We start from the raw sequence: 20,368 nt of genomic DNA on the forward strand, positions 1-20,368 counted from the left end.
AAGGTCACGTGACATTTTGAAAAAAAAAATTGTATTGCTAATTAATCCCTATATGCCACAAATCAGACCTCTAGCTCTATTAGCTTGCCCAGAATTAGATGTGTGCATAATTAATGAGGTAAAGTGTGTGTTGTCATAAGGTCTCCCACCCTACTAAATATAAAGGACATAGCACTTGTGGTTACGTATTTATCGACATAAACGTATATTTCAGGTCAAAGGTCATTGAGGTCACATGACATTTGGTCAAAACATTTCTATCCTATAGTTATCCCTATATACAAAAAATCAGACATCCAGCTCTATGGGCTTGCTCAGAATTAGATATACGCATAATTAATGAGGTACAGTATGAAGCATCATAAGGTCTCCCATCATACCATATATGAAGGGTGTACCACTTGTGGTTACTGAGTTATGGACAAATATGTATATTTGAGGTCATAGGTCACCGAGGTCACGTGACATTTTGTCAAAAAAATTGTATTGCTAAGTTATTCCTATATACCAAAAATCAGACCTCTAGCTCGATTGGCTTGCTCAAAATTAGATATGCACATAATTAATGAGGTACAATATGTGGCTTGCTCAAAATTAGATATGCACATAATTAATGAGGTACAATATGTGGCGTCATAAGCTGTCCCATCATACCATATATGAAGGGTGTACCACTTGTGGTTACTGAGTTATGGACAAATATGTATATTTGAGGTCAAAGGTCACCAAGGTCACGTGACATTTTGTCAAAAAAATTGTATTGCTAAGTTATCCCAATATACCAAAAATCAGACCTCTAGCTCTATTGGCTCACTCAAAATTAGATATGCACATAATTAATGAGGTACAATATGTGGCGTCATAAGCTGTCCCATCATACCATACATGAAGGGTGTAGCATTAATCTTTACGGCCCTGATACGGCTTTTGCGGCCCGAGGTCGTACGGCGGAAGGGCCCGAGCGTGCGAGGGCCCGTATGCCGTACGACCAAGGGCCGCAAAAGCCGTATCAGGGCCTTAAAGGTTTTATCATATACCTTATGAAATGGTAAATATGTAGTTTACATAATATTCAACATTGTTTAGGAGATAAAAATGCGTGCGATATCAAAGATTCATCACCATTTGTGTAAGTTTTTCAGAAATACGATGACCGCTTTCCGTTGCGGATTGACATACATAATGACGTTATTTGTTTACCTGCAGAATTCTAGAACGCGCAGAGCAACATCCGTACTGTACGTGACCAACAGAGACCAAGGCTGAAATCGAGGTGTATGGAGGACAAAAGCGTGTTGTCAGTTTCTGGTAATTTTTACTGAACAGGCACGCACTTAGTATACACAGGATTTCACTAGAATTTAGAAATAAAAGCCGATGTCACCTGCACGGCCCCACTGTCGCCACGCGCAACTATGATCTGAGTGAGCAGACGTTTTCCTAATCTCGCGCTGGCTTTGTGTATGAATGGAACGTTTGCAGATAGCAACGCGCGTAGTAACCAGAATCGAAATAGTTCAGAAATGCACGCGATTGCCCATACTTGGGCACCGGGCCGGGGCGTGATACGTAAAAAAAATGCACGGTTCTGAGGGCGCTTTCTCCCATAGCTTTACACAGGCACGTGAATGTAGGTATATGGTAATTGTGGTTACTGAGTTATGGACAAATATGTATATTTGAGGTCAAAGGTCACCGAGGTCACGTGACATTTTGTCAAAAAAATTGTATTGCTAAGTTATCCCTATATACCAAAAATCAGACCTCTAGCTCTATTGGCTCGCTCAAAATTAGATATGCACATAATTAATGAGGTAAAATATGTGGCGTCATAAGCTGTCCCATCATACCATATATGAAGGGTGTACCACTTGTGGTTACTGAGTTATGGACAAATATGTATATTTGAGGTCAAAGGTCACCAAGGTCACGTGACATTTTGTCAAAATATCTGAGATATCTGCGTGAACTGATGGACTCACGGACGGACATGACTCAATCTATAAGCCCCCTGGACTTCATCCGTGGGGACTAAAAACTGTGTCACTGCATCCTTTTTGCAATATGAATACGATGAGAAACTAAATTTTTATTTTTATTGGCCTTATACATGGGAGTCTATGGACTGCCTTATACATGGGAGTCTATGGACTGCCTTATACATGGGAGTCTATGGAGACTGCCTTATACATGGGAGTCTATGGAGGTGAAAACTAAAAAGTCCTCTAACACGACCAAATTTGATCGCATTGTGAAACAAATCAACGTGCATCTGTATGGGGTAGGATACTATCCTTGTGCAAAGTTTGAAAGAAATTGACCTGGGCATGTCTGAGATATCTGCGTGAACGGACGGACGGACGGACGCACACACGCACGCACGCACGCACGCACACACGCACAGACATGACCAAACCTATAAGTCCCCCCGGGCTGTGTCCGTGGGGACTAAAAACACTTTCTTGATTTTCACTGACTTGTCTACCATCCTTCCATTAAATTTTAGGTAAATTTTGATTTCTGTAGAAAGTTAGGAGAATCCCTGGCACTCACCATCGAAATCACTCAACGGCACCTTTTCCAGCGCTTTCTGTTTCAATGTCTCAATCAACCTCTCCCAGACACTGATACAGACTGCAGTGTCCAGTTTCTTACTCATGTCTTTCTTCTGTCGTAGCAGCAAGATGTGGGCAAGAACTGCTAGGGATCTTGGCAGGACATTGAGTTGCCATGGACCTTCAGCTGTTGGACTGATGCCAAGATGTGTTAGCAAAGCATCCTGGGAAAAAATACAATGGAGATATCCATTGAATAATTATATGTAAGAATTGGGATGAAACTTTTCATGCAATATTCAATCTCCATGAACGTTATGCTGTGTTTTTTAACAATGATATTTTAACCATATCCTATTGTTTTAAATTATAATCTGTGCCTTTTACAACGGAGTGATAAATAAATAAACTTTCCTTCACTTTAAATTTCAATGCACTGCTCTATGGTGAGGAAAGTTGATGTACTTGACACAGCATGCCCACAATGAATGATTTGTTGTGTCACTTGAGTCTTTTTTTCACCCTATGGCCTTGTACTCATGTTTTGCTGAAAAAATATTCACCGTTCCCGCCTTTCCTGATAGATATTTATTTTTCACTTTTCTTTATGGAAACTTTTTAATAATTAGTTCTTCCTGATAGACACTCCTTATGTAGTTCAGGCAAAATGTGTTTATACTGATAGATCTGTTATGGTAGAATGCACCTTTGGCACTCATATACTGACTCTCAAATTTTTACACTACTACTCTCATCAAGTTTAAAGCTCTGGAAGTGAATAAAGTTTTCACGATTTAATTTTTGAGATAAACCAAAAATTTAATTTTTACCTATAGAGTTAACGCCAGGATGTTAACCATTTTGAATATCAAATATTGGTAAATTTAAGGTTATTAGATTCCATAGTTCCGACATTTACATACTGATCCCTGTTTCTGTTTATATTCTGGATTTTGATAGAGAACGGCTGAGATTAATTTGAGCAAATTTAGACTTAAAATTGGAGGCACATACCACCTGCACCACATCTGGGTGTGCGGTACCAACGAATACTTATCTTTGATATTTGGTATTTTGGATTGGTCTAATCCATAAGTACATACCTGCAGTTCTTCTGTCAATGTTCCTGATGCCAGCAAACCGTGATTGAAATGCGACAAAGTCACTGAGAAGTCGTCGTACAATTTCACTGGGAAAGATAAAAGTTACGTTGAATAGTCAGTGAATACATGAGAGTATGTGTGGAAAGGATTTGACAGGGATAAATCTGTAAAATCTTTATAGAAAATGATTCATATATGGCAAATAATTGATTCAAAATGACAATACAATGATTTCAATGAAGAGTAGATCTTACCGTTGTCTGCTTTTGTCATTTCTCTGTCCAGATCTCTGATGACAGTTGCCAATCCAACCATGTGTTGATCACTGAATGATTTTCTTTAGAAGAAAATAAAGAAAGAGAAAAGTCATGGTAAAAATGAAAATGTGAATCATCCTTTATACAACGCAGAACATTTCTGCTTTTATTCAATGGACCTGTTCAGACAAGTCACCACAGTATCTTTTAAGATAGTATGCACCTCAAAAGTAAAAGACTTAAAACTTTTGCTAAAACTTTCCTCAATGAAACTTTGAATCATTCTCTTACCAAATGAAGAATAAAAATCAGGGGTCACTGTGCGAAGTTTGGTACCAGAGAAACAAATTATTTGACACTGACTGATATTTGAAATTCAAAATGGCCGCCATCCCTGTGTTAATTCTATGCAGGAAAATACAATTTTCAATTTTTGAAAAACAAGTCATCGTTGATGACACAGTCCCCACTTGTTAATGGGTACTTTGATTACAAGTCCTCTGAGAGGATAGAGTCCTCTTCATTAATTAGGTCTGTGATAAAATACTTTGATACAGATGGCGCTCAATGGTCAAGAATTTATGAGTTCCATGGTGATGAAAACATAAAACCAATGTAGGCCGCCATCCTAATTACAAAAGGTCATTAAATGAGTCAACTAGGAATTAATCGACCAAACATTTTTGCATACTATCCTAACACTAACAGATTATCACCGGTACCATATTTCATAAAGTTTGATGCAGTATTTACAATACTCTATGACATCAACATCTGTATCAAGTTTCATCAAATTTGACATTGTATTTGTGGATATATCACTCTAATTAGGAAAGTTCATTACATATGCAATTACAAATTAATTAAAATGACACTGATAAATGTCTTTTTCACTGTTAAAGCAATGTGAGCTTAACATCTGTACAAAGTTTCATGAAATTTGATGCATTATTTCTTGACATATCAGCCTAATTACGAAACTTCAATAATTGACATGATACTGCTACATGACGTGAAACAAATTGACTAGCATATGTATGAAATAGGTCAATGTCTTTGTACCAACTTTGAATGATACTGGTGGAAATATGTCTGAAATATGGCTTTGTACATGAGAAAATCATAACAAAATGGCTGCCACGCAGCCATATTTGATCTTACTGTCTAAAAAATCAACATGCATATGTATAACATAAGTCAATATCCATGTACCAACTTTGAATAAAATCAGTTGAGATTTACCAGTTATGGCTCTCGACATGAAAAAAACCATAACAAAATTGCCACCATGTGGCCATATTGGATCATATCATGAAACAAATCGAGGTTCATATGTATAACATACGTCAATGTCCTTGTACCAACTTTGAATAAATTCGCTTGATACATGTCTGAGTTATGGTTCCGGACATGAAAGAATCGTAAAAAAATGGCCACATCGCGGCCATATTGGATCGTATCACAAAACAAATCAATGTGCATATGTATGACATCGGTCAATGTCCTTGTACCAACTTTGAATAAAATCGGTTGAGATATGCCTGAGTTATGGCTCTGTACATGAAAAAAAATCGTAACAAAATGGCCGCACGGCAGCCATATTGGATCATATCACAAAACAAATTGACGTGCATATGTATGACATAGGTCAATGTCCTTGTACCAATTTTGAATAAAATCGGTTGAAACATTCTGAGTTATGGCTCTGTACATGAAAAAAATTGTAATAAAATGGCCGCATGGCGGCCATATTGGATCGTATCACAAAACAAATCGACGTGCATATGTATGACATATGAAGTAATCCTGTACCAAGTTTGAATGAAATCGCTCCAGGCATCTCTGAGATATCTGCGTGAACGGACGCACGCACGCATGCACGCACGGACATGACCAAACCTATAAGTCCCCCGGATGCTGTCCGTGGGGACTAATTAAGACGGTGACATTTTTTCTTACTCAACAAGTTTCAACCTGAGCCCTGTCAAGTGATAGATCAAAAAAGAATTGTAAATATTTGAGAGTCTGAATATCTGTCCCCGAGGTGCACTCTACCTTACCAATCACATTTTTGAATGCCAACCAGCATTCAAATGCCAGATGCTACTACCATGAAACACTAGAATGTTTACAGGGAATAGAAGAGATACAAGGCAGCTTACCTCAAATAACTTCTCACAAGTTGATTGTGGGAGTTCAGCATCTGCACACTCAAGAAACGCAGAATATCACAGCCTAGGTTGACAAACTAGATTAAAAAGGGAAGAAACAAATAAAATTGTTTAAATTGCCAAATATTATGTACAAGGACAAAATAGGACTTACAAGTAAGTTTGTATCTTTATAATATTAAAATTGACTTGATTGAAACAGGTGTGGACATTAACTTTTGATTCAGTTTTTCTCAGTAATTTGACTTTAGTGGTGTCATTCTAACAATTGATAACAGTATCAACAAAAGAAAATATTCACAGTACAAAAATTGATAAAGTTATGCTATTTTTGAAGATATGCATACACACACATTTCATATCAATAACTCCTCCACCAACTTAGTTTGATTCACCACCATGAGACTAGTACCTAAACAGCATGGTGAACCTTAATGCTGAGAATGGAGCGATAGACTACATCAAAGTGTTTATTTTTCTGCGCATAACAAATTGTCGCGCAGTGTAGTAGTGTAGAAAAGCATGCGCACAATTCATGGGCATAAGAGTGGAGACGCAACCACAGTTGAATATTAGACGACATCTGGTGATTAAAGAGGGAGTATGTATGACTAGCTACAAACAATGCTGTGTCCATACTTAGAAATATATTTGAGAGCAATTTTAGACATGGTGATCAGAAGATGGAGCTGCTCACAGTAGCAATACCCTGCTGATGACTATGTTCTGCTGTGACCATGATTTCTACACACTGATTCCTACACAAAAGTTCAGTTAATAAATAATACATGATAGCTTAGGCATGATCACAATTTGTTGCCTGCCAACGGATGGCGCTCATGACGGTCATATTGTTGATGCCCCAGCAGAAAATTAAATCTCAACTCACTCCATCAGGTTCTTTCTTGTCCGGCACCACTCCGACGTCTTCTCCAAGACCACTGGAATTGGGCCCACCACTGTTGCTGTCGTTGGCATCTTGCATGGGTGGTGGTCGAGGAGGGGGAGGGGGCGCTGTGGAGGAGTCTGATTCAGGTGACAAGGTCTCTTCAAACCACTGTCCTAAGATTGGCTCACTGTCATCATCTGTGGAATTCATCAACAGAAATTTTTTTCAAAACCTGTTCACAGTTTGGTTTATATTTACATGAAAATTTAAAAGATTGTCAAATCATGATTATTATATACATTGCTGTGGTTTGCGATGAACTGTTGGCAAATCAAGAACTAGACACACTGTTTAAATTGAGGCGCTGTGAATACTGTCAGGCATAATTATAGTCTGGGTGGTGATATCAGTTAATAACAAAGAAATCAACTCTGCGAAACTTGAAACATTGTCTGGAAGAAGTTCATGAGTAGTCAAAACAAAACAACACCACAAATCCACATACATCTTACTCAGAACGCATCATTTGCAAGCATTATTTGATCTGGTGGTGTTGTTTTGACTTCATCTGCCCTTCTTCCAGACGTTTAAACTTTTGCAGGGTCATATTCAGTCAAAATGCATTATAAGCAATATTGGAGACAGCCAAGTCATCTGTTTAAAAAGAGACAATTTTTACTTACAACTCCCAAAGGTTACTTTCCATATTTGATGACAATTACAAAGAGATTGTCTACTACTACAAAACATCTCTCAATATTGATTTAATACCGCAGCTCCTAAACCTTTGAGTTTCCAAATGTAATCAATCTACTACAAAGACTAGCTAGCTTTTACTTACTTCTGTATGACTTTGATATTGAAATGTGAAATACTTTTTGCAAAAAATTACACCTTCCTGTTTGTACAAATTTCACATAAGTATTGACAGAATATTTGGCTAATGTCCTTGACATACTGAATAGAGGCCACACAGGGAAACCTTTCTGGAACTTGACAAACCTTCTGATGATTCCTCTGAGCTGCTGAAGTCGTCTTCATAGTAAGTATTAGAATCTGATTCACTGCCACTCTCTGATGGCACTGGGGCTTTCTTCTGTCTTTTCAGTGAACATGCCTGAAAGGAAAATTCAAGAAACAAGCTTCATACAGTGTTTTTATTTTGCAACAGAATTTTCTTCAAAATGTCACGATCAAACTTGACAAATCCAAAAATATCACACATGTGCATGATCACTGGCGGCCAATACATAGCTACAACAGCCAAACACTAAAACAATGTTGTTTAGAAAGACTTGGTATCTCCTCAGAATGCTATGGGGAAAGCTACAAAATGACTTAAGCAGATTTTTGATATGGGACGTATGTGTCTTAAGGTAGAACGCATGTCAAGGACAGTATTCAGACTCTCAAACTTTCATAATTCAGTTTTGGTCTACCACTTGTGGGGGCTCGATTTGAAGTGCATGGAGTAAATTTCATCAGCTTTATTTTTGTGAAAATCAAAATTTTCTTTTTCCCCCATATTTTGCACACAGGGATGCCAGCCATTTTGAACTTTTTTCTTATTTTTGAAAGCACATGGTTTAAAGTTTGGGCAACAGTTTAAGATTTTCAATTTAGAGGTGCAAACTATCTTATGAACAGGTTCTCAAAAAAGCCTCTGACTTTTTGAAAGAAAATTTCATCCAATCAGTGCATCCTACTAACAATATTGTAGAACAGAGTGAAATATCAAAGAAGGAGACTGGCTGGTTTTAAGACCTTCATGTGTATATCAGGCAACCAAATACAGAAAAGATCCCCTGACTTTACAGGTACAATTTAACCAATCAGCACATCCCACTCACCTTTTTATAGGAGACAGTGAAAAGACAGAGCAGCAGATTGGTCAGCTGTACGCCCTCTATTAGTCTCTGTACTCTCTGCCATGCTGTGTAGTTGGGCATGATATCTAGGTTTGCTGGTGTCATGTCTAGACTTGAAGATGTCTGAAATAAAGAAATTTCCATGTATATCACGTTAAACAACAAATCACATGGCTTTGGTGCCATATGATCTTCAACACTTTCACACACATGTCATTCTGTTGCTCATGTGAGATTTTCACAAGATGCCAGGCTTGAAAACATGCTTCCAAAACTTTGGAAAACATTACCTTTACATACCAAATACCATTCACACACAACTTTCAAACAGATGAAATCGCTCTGAAAACAATAATGATAGGCAATGATGAATGCCCGTTCCAAGCTCTCTGACTCAATATTGCAACAGATATGTGAATCTTTGTACTGTCTTCAGATTTGAAGCAAAGATGAACAGCGGTGTGCAGTTTAGCGTGTGAAACTGAGCAAAATTCATCAATGTAGCTATTTAGCAACGATCACTAATGGTAGAGAAATTTCAAACAGCCATTTGATGACAAACCTCTCTGTCCTGAGATGTTCAGTCCAAACTACATACTTGTACATGTAAATCACTTCAGTCAGATAGGTGCATTCAATCAGATTACAAGAGGAAATATTGTTTCCTACCTTTGATATTCCTTCCACATGCAAGTCTTCAAAGAGAACGGTGAGCAGTCTCACAGCATGGTCTGACAGAGCAACTGTTAACACTCCGAAACCTTGTAGTCTGCAAAAACAAAATGAATGCCCTGTAGTTTAATCCCTCTGCAATAATTACACCAAGATGACTTACAACTTACTGTGAAACATTTGTTTGGTATCATGGTATCATCCAAATTCAAAACAGTCTCTCTACCAAATACATTAGATGACCATGGGAATTTCGCGGATACCAACCGCAATCTATGTGTGTTTTCAGCGTTTCTACAAATTCTCTTATTCATTGTTGTTCAAACTGTGAATCAAGTGTCAGTGTACAAATTTTGCGTTCAGATTTTCAAAGCACTAAATTTTCATTGTTGTAAAAATGCACCCCAAAAAAGTGCAAAATCATATAGTCAAACATGTCCATGCACACTGTACATAAACAGCATTTCAGAAAAGGATTTCTAACCCCTTTGCTGATCCGGGCCTGGTCTGCATGTGTTCTTTGCCTTTGGCGCCACCGGAATCCTTTATCTTCGGGGAAGCTTCCTTGTCCTTGTCCTTTTCCTTGCTGCTGGTTCCCTTGTCTGCGATGTTGGAAGCGTTGAGACCAAGGATGGCCTGCAGACCTGTCAGTATGCACCATGCACCCAGCATGTTGAAGTTCTGTAGGTTTTGTCCGCCAGCACGGGTTGAGTTCTGAATGGCACTGGCTACTGTGTTGAATGCCGACAACTGAAAGTTGTCAAAGAAACAGAATATGAAAGTGATATGTCAGCATTTCTTCATTGTACATGTTGTATTCAGAAACTCGTCTTGAAGACAAAGAAAAACTTTTCTAATAAGAAATCCATCGTAGCATGCAAATGTATTGATAGTCCCATAGCTGCTCAATTGCTGGCTTAGCTTGACTATACAATTAGATGCTGCACTTTTACCATTGATAATGTAAGTGTGGTAGGCTCAACAAGCTAAGATGGCCATTTGGGTTTCAAAATACTTGTGATACCTCTTTCAGCAAGGCCATAGACAGAACGTCATGTATCAGTGGCAAAGTCGCATTCAATAGGCTGTAAGGCAGTCTACCACCTGCGATAAACTCCTTTTGAAAATTTTTCATTTCAATGGACCATACGAAAAAATACATTGTTTGAGCCCCTTTTGTGTATAAAACTACAGCACAAAAATTGTAAGTATATTACTGCGCAATGTATAAATACTTGTTTTGAGGATGGCAGGAGACTGAAAATAAAATCTTACAGACAAATTAAATGACTCTTTTTTTTAAACTTACACTTTTTTGAACAATAGAGACAGCATAACCTTCAAGTTCCTCATCTTTACACGTTGATACTCCTCGCATTTGAACACTGCTGGCAATGTTCAGGATGGTGTTGCATGTCGCCACGGTGACACCCGCAAAGAGGCAACTCATCGCTATGGTAACCAGGTCGGTGAGACGAGATGGAGTCAGTGGCTCTAGGATTGGTAGTGAGAGCGCCCGGGTCACTATCACTATGTCATTATTCAGGGACTGGAAACTGTGAGAGAAATGAGCGATACATCATTATGTAAAATGAAACCGAATATCAAGGAAAGTGTAAAATCTGGAATATCCTTACTTCCAGTACGCTCTTTATCTGAGTTATCTAATTAGATGGGGTTGATTATCCCTAATATTTTTAGACAAATCTATTCATATGTTAATGACCATACAAAATAATCCATTGGCATGATACAAGACATGCAAATTCACAGCTATGTAAATTACTAAGCAAACTTAGAAGATGTGAAGTGGAAGTCTACGTTTGTTTCATGAAATGTGAGGGAGTACGCCAAAATGAAAACAGATGGTTCCTATGGTCCATTCAACAACAGCACATGGAAACATGAAACTGTAAAAACCAATATTAAAGTGAAAATCGAATTACTTGACAGAAAGCTCCTGAATTTTACATACCTATTCCTGGCTGCGATAGCGTCACTCACATTGTTCGGCATGATGAAGAATTTGCCCGTCAACGCCTCTTTGTATCGGTTGACATACCGCAATAGGTAGGGCAGATTTAGACAGATCTCAAGCAGGGCATCTGCTCCTCCCAAGACGTGTAAGTTGTCTACGTTTCTTGCTGCAAAGTATGTCTTCATGTCACCTACAGTGTCGAGTTTACCTGTGTCCATATCTAGGAACTGTAGCAAGGAAAGATGGTAGTACATGTACAGTAACTGTAAACACATTTTGAAAGTCAACCTGTCAATCCCCCATTTTTCAGTAGACAGTCCAACATTTACCATAGATAACAATGGGTTTGGGCCAAACCATGGCAATGAATGGGTAAAATCTTTACATGAAATGTGTCACCTCTGATCTTTCACCTCATTTCCATCTGAAAGAGTTGAACTTTTCCACAAGAAACAACAGCTTTAATTAGTGAATTCAACCATGTACTGTAAGGTTGGTACAAACTGAGTTAGCACAGGCTGTTCCAGTGATTTTTCTCAATTTTGACCAGACCATTAATAACAGTGTGTGAAGTATGTTCCTTTCGTGGTAAAATTACTATGATAAATTATTAGTTTGTTCATGTCTGTTTTTGCAAGAGCATCGAAAGTTCTGTATTGATAATACATCACTAGGGCACATAGACTGTGTTTCTTACTTATCACAAGTAATCTAAGGAGTCACTAGGGTTATAGTCTTTACTTATGCGCACCAGAACAACTAAAAGTAAGTTCTACTCTATTGCATTAAGAGGTTTGGGGACCCAAAAATCTATGAGGTTTCCTACCTTTGCAAAATCTTCATTGTTTGGTCTCTTTCTATTCGCCAAAAGGTTGTCGTAGCTTGGACTGACCTCAGTAAAGGCGGATGTCAACTGCTGGAAAAAATCCATTGGGTATCCAGGAGCTGTCAAATCCACTTTTATTGGCAGCTTTTCTTTTGCTGAGAAGAGGAAATGTTTATGATCACAGTTAAAGATCACTTTCTACTGAATACGATGCAAATTCAGAAAGAGTTTGTGTTTTAAAACTGAGATATTTTGGGTTTTTATCTCTAGGAGACTTTCTCAATCAATGTTCTAGAGAAACATAGAATATGACATCACTTGAACTAAGCAGATGAAAACCTTGTTGGTTGCCAACTACTTTCTGAAATCTCAAAGTAAAGTGTCCGTTTCCATGTCGTGATCATTGAGGTAGAGCGCGCCTTGGGGACAGATATTCAGACTCTCAAACTTTTTCAATTCTTTTCTGATCTACCACTTGTGGGGGTTTGTTTTAAACTCTTAAGAAAACTTCTCAGCAACTTAGTTTTTCAAAAATCAAAATTTTATATTTTCTCCATAGAGTTAACACAGGGATGGCGGCCATTTTGAATTTCAAATATCGATAAATCTTGAGTAATTTGTTTCTCTAGTTCAAAAATTTCCATGGTAACCCCCGATTTTTATTCTTGATTTTCAAAGAGAATGGTTGAAATATTCTTTGAGGAAAGTTTGAGCAAAAGTTTTAGTCTTTCACTCTCAAGATGCATACTACCTTAATTTGATGCATGTTTCTCGGCATGCATCAGTCTCTGAAATGGTCATGAGGCTCAAGCAATATTTTGAAGAATCAGAGTAGATTTCTTTGGCCACTAGATGGCACCCTACTCTAGAAATCAGCAGTGATAATACTCACAGCACCATATACGATAACAATAGTGTCATCAAAAGATTACAATAGCATTGAAAACAATACTCACTGTCTGACCATGGCATCATTGGCATCTTGGATGACTTCATCATAGCCGTGAATGTAACAACATCAGTTTTCTGTAGCACACCGTTTCCTCTACACAAACCCTCCACGAGTTGCATCAATTGTTTCTGTATCAATAATGGAAATTTAAGAAACAGTTTGTTTGGTGTCTGTGATTTGCGAAGACCAGTTTTGGCCTATTCTACACGCATGGTAGCAACTGCAATCTAAAACTTTACACCCTTTCAGATTCACATTTCACCATCAGACCAAAGTTTGTAAAAACCAATGAGGCATAACATGTACAATGTGTTGAATTTTAATAAAGACTTGAACATTGGAAGGCCACTGGAAACATAGATATACATAATTTTAAACAACCTGCTATAACATACCATTCTAAGTTGGTGAAAATACATATAATTTTTGGCTTAAAGGGACAAAGCCGGCCATTTTTCATGAATTTTGTTTTATACAAGATACTACTTATATATTTGACATGTTGAAAGATACTGAATGAACGGGTGACCATGCACATATTCAACCCTGGTTTCAGACACGATACATGACACCATCGAGAAAATGAATTTATGATCATGACCATTAATTCATTTTCGCGATGGTTTCATTGATCGTGTCTAAAACTGGGGTCAAACATATGCATGGTCATCCGTTCATTCAGTATCTTTCAACATGTCAAACAATATAAGTAGTATCTTGTATAAAACTAAATCCATGAAAAATGGCCGACTTTGTCCTTTTAAGGTAACATTGCACCTTCAAAGTGAAATACTTTATCTTTTATTAAAACTTTCCTCAGTGAAACTATCAACAATTTTCTTTTAAAAGATAATCGGGGTAACCATGCAAAGTTTGGTACCAGGGAAAAAAATTACCTAACTGATATTTGAAATTCAAAATGGTGATCATCCCTATACTAACTGTCTGGGAAAAAATAAAATGTTTGGATTTTCAAAAACTAACATGGTCAAAATTGTTCTAACTCTAAGAGCTTTAAAGGCCAGGGAATTGATCCCAGGGACCAAGTTTGTTCTAGTCTGTAAGAGGATTATGGAGTGTCATAGCCTTTTGTTTTTCATTGAAATTGTAATCTAGAAAGTAAATTTCCTGGCAAGACAATCTCACATCAACACAGGCCTTTAAAATGATCCCCTATGATTGTGCGATTCCCCCTTTCTAATCTAAATTCCCCTTAAAATAGCTACAAACAAATACAATGTCATCCCAATAGTGAGATCTTTAGATATTGAAATACACAGAGCATTGACAGTGGTATTTGGCATCATGAGTAGTGCCCGTGATATAACATTACAGGCTACGGTTCCAGATGACAAAACTGTGACTGAATTGATATGAATACAGTCACAGTATAAACATTTCTTACACAGACACAAAGCAAAAGCAGGAGACCGTTAATTTTAATGTTGGACCAACGCTTCAACCCCACTCTGTGAATACCTTGATAAACCTTAATCTGAATCATTTAATTTGCATAATCTATTGTGGTTCACCCTCAATCAGAACCAAATCCCCCCAAAGTTTCAAGGATATAGGGACATTCCCCACTTGAGACAGAAACTTGGAGAAAAAACTGACAATGGTGTGACGGGACACAAACTGCTGGAAAGAAACAAACAGTAGATGACATGTCACTTACCTGTGTCATGGCGCAGTAGTCATCGTGCTTCAATAATCTCTTGATAGAGAAATTCATCAAAACTTGACACGCTGAGGAAACTGTGTTGATACAGGATTTTGGAACTGAAAAAAACAAGTGAGTTTCAATGGCATTTGTGTGAACAAGTGAAAGAGTCCTTGCCAATTTGCACGACTGAAGAATTTTGGGTCCACAGTTTTATGAATCAACATAATCCTGGTGGGTCAAGTTACTTTCCTAGGCTAATTGGAGGGCCCTTAAAAATCTAATTGTTCTTTATGTTTACCCATTATTTTAATTTGAAATTGATTAAACTAAATTCTGAAAATGTGACTTGCTTGTAACAGAAACGAAGGGATTTTATATAATAAATACAGGCATATGTAACAAGTTTGATGTTACTGAAAAATATGTCTTTTTGGCTGACATCCTTTTTTAGTGAATTTAGCTGAGTCTGTCAATTAGTTAATTTAAACGCCGCAAATTTAAACATTTTCCTATATTTACCATGGTTAGATGTCTCATTGAAAACATGCTGATGGCAATGAAAATCCAAAACGCTGGAAATAATCCAGCCAATTCTAAATGTTTTACAGGAATTTTGGAAAAAGCAAAGCCACAGGATTGAAAACATGAACTATGTTCTCTACAGCTTAGACAAACAGGAACAACCAATTTACTTAACAATGCATCTTCCATTATTCTTCAACATTTAAAAATGCATTCGTTTGCATGATTAGAAAGCTAATAATAATAAATACATTGCTTGAAAAACAGTGGGGACCTACCTGTAAATCCCCTTATGGAGAGCCTTGACTAACAAAAAATGCAATTTACAGAATGAAACCTTAAAATTGCTAGTAATGTTTCAAAACACATGTTTACAGTTTTCTTGACTGCCTAAAATATCTTGTCTATATCTTGGAATAAAACACCAGTTAATATGAAGAACAGCACATTTAGACCAAGGGACCACAATTCTGGTCTTTGATATTGTCATCATTTGAAATGCCCTAGTTATCTATGTGCAAGCTAGGGTGTCATACATAGCACAGGATGTTGCATTGCACCCTGGGTAACTGGCTGACTCATTCCTTTCGTGTAGGTGTCAGCTGCAACATTGTACCCCAGGTGTTTTATGAGTTTTATGAGTCACTTTATGGGTTTTTTTGTTTCCAATTAGGTCAGGTCAGTAAACATCACAAATTTCCCTACACTCTGGCAGTCTATATTTTTCTATTTACTCTGTCCATCAGTACATATACAAAATCAAAATGTTCATATATATTTTTGACTTTTTGATGTCAACCTAGAAAATCTGATATCTTCCATTCATACGTTGAACACTTGGTAATAATTGCATGCAGGCTGACTACATATTTTATAACACTACAAAAGCACAATTAAATTGTACTTACTGTCTGCGGCATGTGTGCTGATGTAGTGAGCGCTGAGAGCCACAAAGGCTGAGTAGAAACACTCATACTGGTCTTCATGCTCCAAGATGTCTTGTTCACTGAAATAAAAAAATCAGCTTGATTAAAAAAAAAGGCTTTGTTCTTGTATAAGGCACAGGATGGTGAATAGTGCTGATCGCAAATGATGTCATTTTTTCTCTCATTAATATGCATAAATAAATATTTGTCCACATTTTCAGCATAAACAATGAAAATAAAACCAGCTAGTGTGACAATGGCTACTATATTAAAGTCACACTGATTCGCTTGAATTTATGGCTCAGACTACAAGCTGCAACAACAGCTGCGCATGCAACAACAAAATTTGTCCAAATTTTAGGCAGTGTTGTCCAAAGTCACACACATGCAGCTATATTTAGTAACAAACCTAGAATTGCGATCAACGCTATTGTTCTAAACTTGTTGTGCCTGTCTAACGCTATCTTTTGAATTTACATTTTAACACTAAAGTATTCTTTTTTTTCAAGGATTGCTCCTTAACCCTTTTCCTGCCGAGCGCCCCTGTCCGTTATCCTGCCAAGTCGGTCAAAACCGGCCCCCTTTTCCGTGTCTACAGAAGATAGGCTCTCCTGCACGCTTTCCTGCCAGGCATTTGGCGGGAAAATACCGCATTTTCGGGGTACGATTACCGACCATATACGTGTTAGACTTCAAAAATTTTTGCATGCCCGTATAGAGGGGCAACCGCTGATGAGGTTGTGTCCAGAAAATGACGAGGTCACAGGCGTTGTTTGCCCCGGGGGACGTGCACTTTTATGCCCTTTTCTAGCTTACTTTCGCGGAAGTAAAGCTCGTTCGCCGGCACGCACGGCCACACCGGGGAAACGTCACCTCTCTCGTGGGTTAGTAGAAGACCCAGGGGTTAGTGCTATGGGTGCGGGAGCACCCTCAAACCTGTCCTGTTTCCCCTGGGTTGTGTCACTTGGCCACGTACTTTGAACGACTTGGAAGAGTCGCACATTGCAGTCTGCTTAGACGTAGTGTCAACGACATAGTTCCGCCATTGAAGGAAGGCGTGTACGTAGTTTGGCCAGTTCAGTGAACACTTAGCTCGTTAGTGTTACCGTTTCCTAACAGGTTAGTTGTGCAGTTGTTACTAAGGTGCAGTTTTGTACCACCTAGCTCTGGACAGTGCAACTGCTCTATGCACTAACCCCAACGACAGATGGTTGGTACAACGTCTACGTCGCACGAGCACAGCCTCCGTTGGGCTGTGCCCCTCCCACGTGATACAACGCACGTTCATCCATTACTATAGCGTCCTTACGGATCTGCCAAAAACGAAAGTGGGGGTAAAAACAAAACAAACGAAAATATGCGATCCATAGATAGTATTTTATTCGGGAATAATTTACATTATGCCGAACAATAAATCTCGGAGTCTGTCTCGACGTCCGAGTGCATGGTCCGTGTTTCAAAAATTACAATCGCGGTGGCAGATCCGTGTTTCAAAAATTATAATAGGGGGAATTGTACAAAATAATCCGTCTAAACAAAACAAAACGAAAATATGCGATCCATAGATAGTATTTTATTCGGGAATAATTTACATTATGCCGAATAATAAATCTCAGAGTCTGTCTCGACGTCCGAGTGCATGGTCCATGTTACAAAGATTACAATCGGGGGATTGTACAAAATAATCCGTGTTTCAATTTACAATCAGCGGGATCGTAAAGCACAAACAAACGGCACAACCGTGCTCAAAATGTGATCATGGTCCGTGTTCAGAATACAGTCAAGCCACTGTTAGGCGAAGCTGTCCCCTGTCCGTTATTTACGTCGGGTTCTCTTGCTGATGGGTGTCGTCGGGGCTGTGTGAGTAGAGGTCTGCACGCCAATGCTCCTCTTACCTCGTAGCATCATGCGATGATGAAAAGCCGCAAAACACTCGCCCTCGTGAAGATGAACCCCGCACAGACTACATCCTTTGGACGTCTCAGACAGTCGTCCGCTCGCAGTGGTCTTACCCTCTCTGCTACATACTTTACAGCATTTCTGCCGCCCCTCCAAACGGCTGACAACGTGCATCGGCTGATTTTGTGGATTGATGTACGAGGCAAGAGAAACAGTGGCCTCGACCTCTCTCACACTGGGTGCGATCGCCCACAATAACCGCCAATGAGTTGTTTCCCGACACGCAGATGAAACATCTTATGATTCAGCTTACTATCAGGGTGTACATGCTTGAAGCATATATATGCATTTACCAGGGCAACATCAATCAGGTAACATGCCAGATATGTCCACCATCTGTGGTTCTTGCGCCCAGTGTGAAAGTACTTGCGCTTCTGGTTGGCTCGGTCGACGCCTCCCATGTACCGGCGATAATTATACAGCGACAGAGGCACTTGTCGCCGCTCGTCTCCCTCCCCCACTGGCACGCACTCCAAGGGTGGATAGACCGTATTCAAGATCAGCACCTGAGCGTTACTATCCTGATAAGCAGTGATGTTAAGACGAGAGTCCGTTCTGGTCGTGGTTTTCATATCCCCAACGAACAGAGGAAAGCGCTTCCTCTTACCCGGCGGAATTAATTGAGGGGGCATGGTGCGACGATTACGGCGGTTAAAACTCCCGACCATGTAGATCTCGGTCTCCATCAGCTCTCTAGCAGTAACGACCGTGCTAAACAGGCTATCACAGAATAGGCTGTGATTATATCCACAGAATGGCTGGACCAGCTCCATCGTAATTCTTTTCACCACACCTCGCTCCTGCCGTCTCCCATCAGTCCGATCCCGATATTTCACACCTAGGTACGGTGCAAAGTTAGCTATGTATGCAGTGGTGGAGTCGCACAGCTGCCATATCTTGAAACCGTCTCGATCAGGTTATGCGGTAATCTCTGCTTAAATTTAGAACGGCCCTTAAATCGCACCATGCCCTCGTCGATGGAGATCTCTCTACCCATCTTATAATTATTTACGCACCGGTCAACTATGGGCTCCATCCATGGATTGATTTTATACAGGGGATCCTCCTGACACCGACGTCGGCGGCGTGCCTCATCAGGATCACGACGTGGATCGTTCTCTGGGTCTGCCAGATGAAAGTATCGCATAAGCTGCTGAAAGCGACTGCGGGTAATCACAGTAGAAATACCCTGGTTTCTCAGAAAGGGATCGCTAGACCAATAATCCTCCACTGATGATTTACGGTCGATACCCATACAGACTAAGACGCCAATGAACGCCTGCACCTCTCGTAGTCAGCGTTACGCCAGTATTTATCTATTTTCCTAGCGATATGTCGCTGGTGGAATTTGGCGTATTTATTAGTCTCGTCCTTGGGCAAGGTGAAAGTCGGTCCTCTTTCATGGTCAAAATCGGTCTCCTCAAATATATTAGCATCGGTAGTCTCCGACATACGCCAGACAGGAGGTGTGTCGTCCTCCGCCAACACAGCAGCAACGTCATCATCGTCGTCAGAGCTTGCCTCACCTACATACTGCCTGTCATAAAAGTCATCGTCCTCTGCCGCATCCTCGTCAACCTCCGAGTCGGACTCAGCGGTGATATCACCGTCGTCTGGGCGTCTGGGCCTGAACTCGCCCGTAGCGGCATCAAGGATCATATCTGGCTCAAAATCAGGTGGGCTATCCTGATAACGAACCCTCCGCACTATCTTTTTCGGCGGGGACATCGCAGCACACGAAACTATGGCAGGAGCGGGCTCGGCAGCCTCTGCTGATGACGAGGACTCAAGCTCTTTCGCACTGGGCACAGGAACCTCTCCTGACGCAGGATGAGCGCTCATAGTAGCAACAGGTGGTGTCTCTCCCGGAGCAGCCGGGGGAGAACCAATGGCATCAGCCGTCTCATTACTCACTGTCTCACTAGCAGCAGCAGACGTAGTCTGTGCAGGTGAAGTATCTCCCACAAGAGCAGATGTAGTCTCTGCAGGTGAAGTAGTCTCTCCCGGAGCAGCCGGGTGATTAC

At 39.6% G+C, this 20,368-nt stretch overlaps 1 protein-coding gene across 2 annotated transcripts in view; it reads right to left on the bottom strand.

Moving 5' to 3' along the window:
* The window catches only part of LOC139114338 (E3 ubiquitin-protein ligase UBR4-like), a 116,783-nt gene that overhangs the window by 91,711 nt on the left and 4,704 nt on the right, over positions 1-20,368 (bottom strand). For both annotated transcript variants that reach the window (XM_070675994.1, XM_070675993.1), the window contains exons 2-16: positions 16,368-16,465; positions 14,950-15,053; positions 13,276-13,399; positions 12,320-12,474; positions 11,491-11,720; positions 10,825-11,071; positions 10,000-10,265; positions 9,513-9,612; positions 8,826-8,966; positions 7,978-8,092; positions 6,976-7,172; positions 6,078-6,163; positions 3,913-3,995; positions 3,659-3,744; positions 2,554-2,779 (exon numbers count right to left, since the gene is read on the bottom strand). In XM_070675994.1, coding sequence (XP_070532095.1) covers positions 2,554-2,779; positions 3,659-3,744; positions 3,913-3,995; positions 6,078-6,163; positions 6,976-7,172; positions 7,978-8,092; positions 8,826-8,966; positions 9,513-9,612; positions 10,000-10,265; positions 10,825-11,071; positions 11,491-11,720; positions 12,320-12,474; positions 13,276-13,399; positions 14,950-15,053; positions 16,368-16,465 — 2,258 coding nt within the window. The remainder of the gene's footprint in view (positions 1-2,553; positions 2,780-3,658; positions 3,745-3,912; positions 3,996-6,077; positions 6,164-6,975; positions 7,173-7,977; positions 8,093-8,825; positions 8,967-9,512; positions 9,613-9,999; positions 10,266-10,824; positions 11,072-11,490; positions 11,721-12,319; positions 12,475-13,275; positions 13,400-14,949; positions 15,054-16,367; positions 16,466-20,368) is intronic.

This window comes from Ptychodera flava, chromosome 16, assembly GCF_041260155.1.
Source record: "Ptychodera flava strain L36383 chromosome 16, AS_Pfla_20210202, whole genome shotgun sequence".
Taxonomy (NCBI): domain Eukaryota; kingdom Metazoa; phylum Hemichordata; class Enteropneusta; family Ptychoderidae; genus Ptychodera; species Ptychodera flava.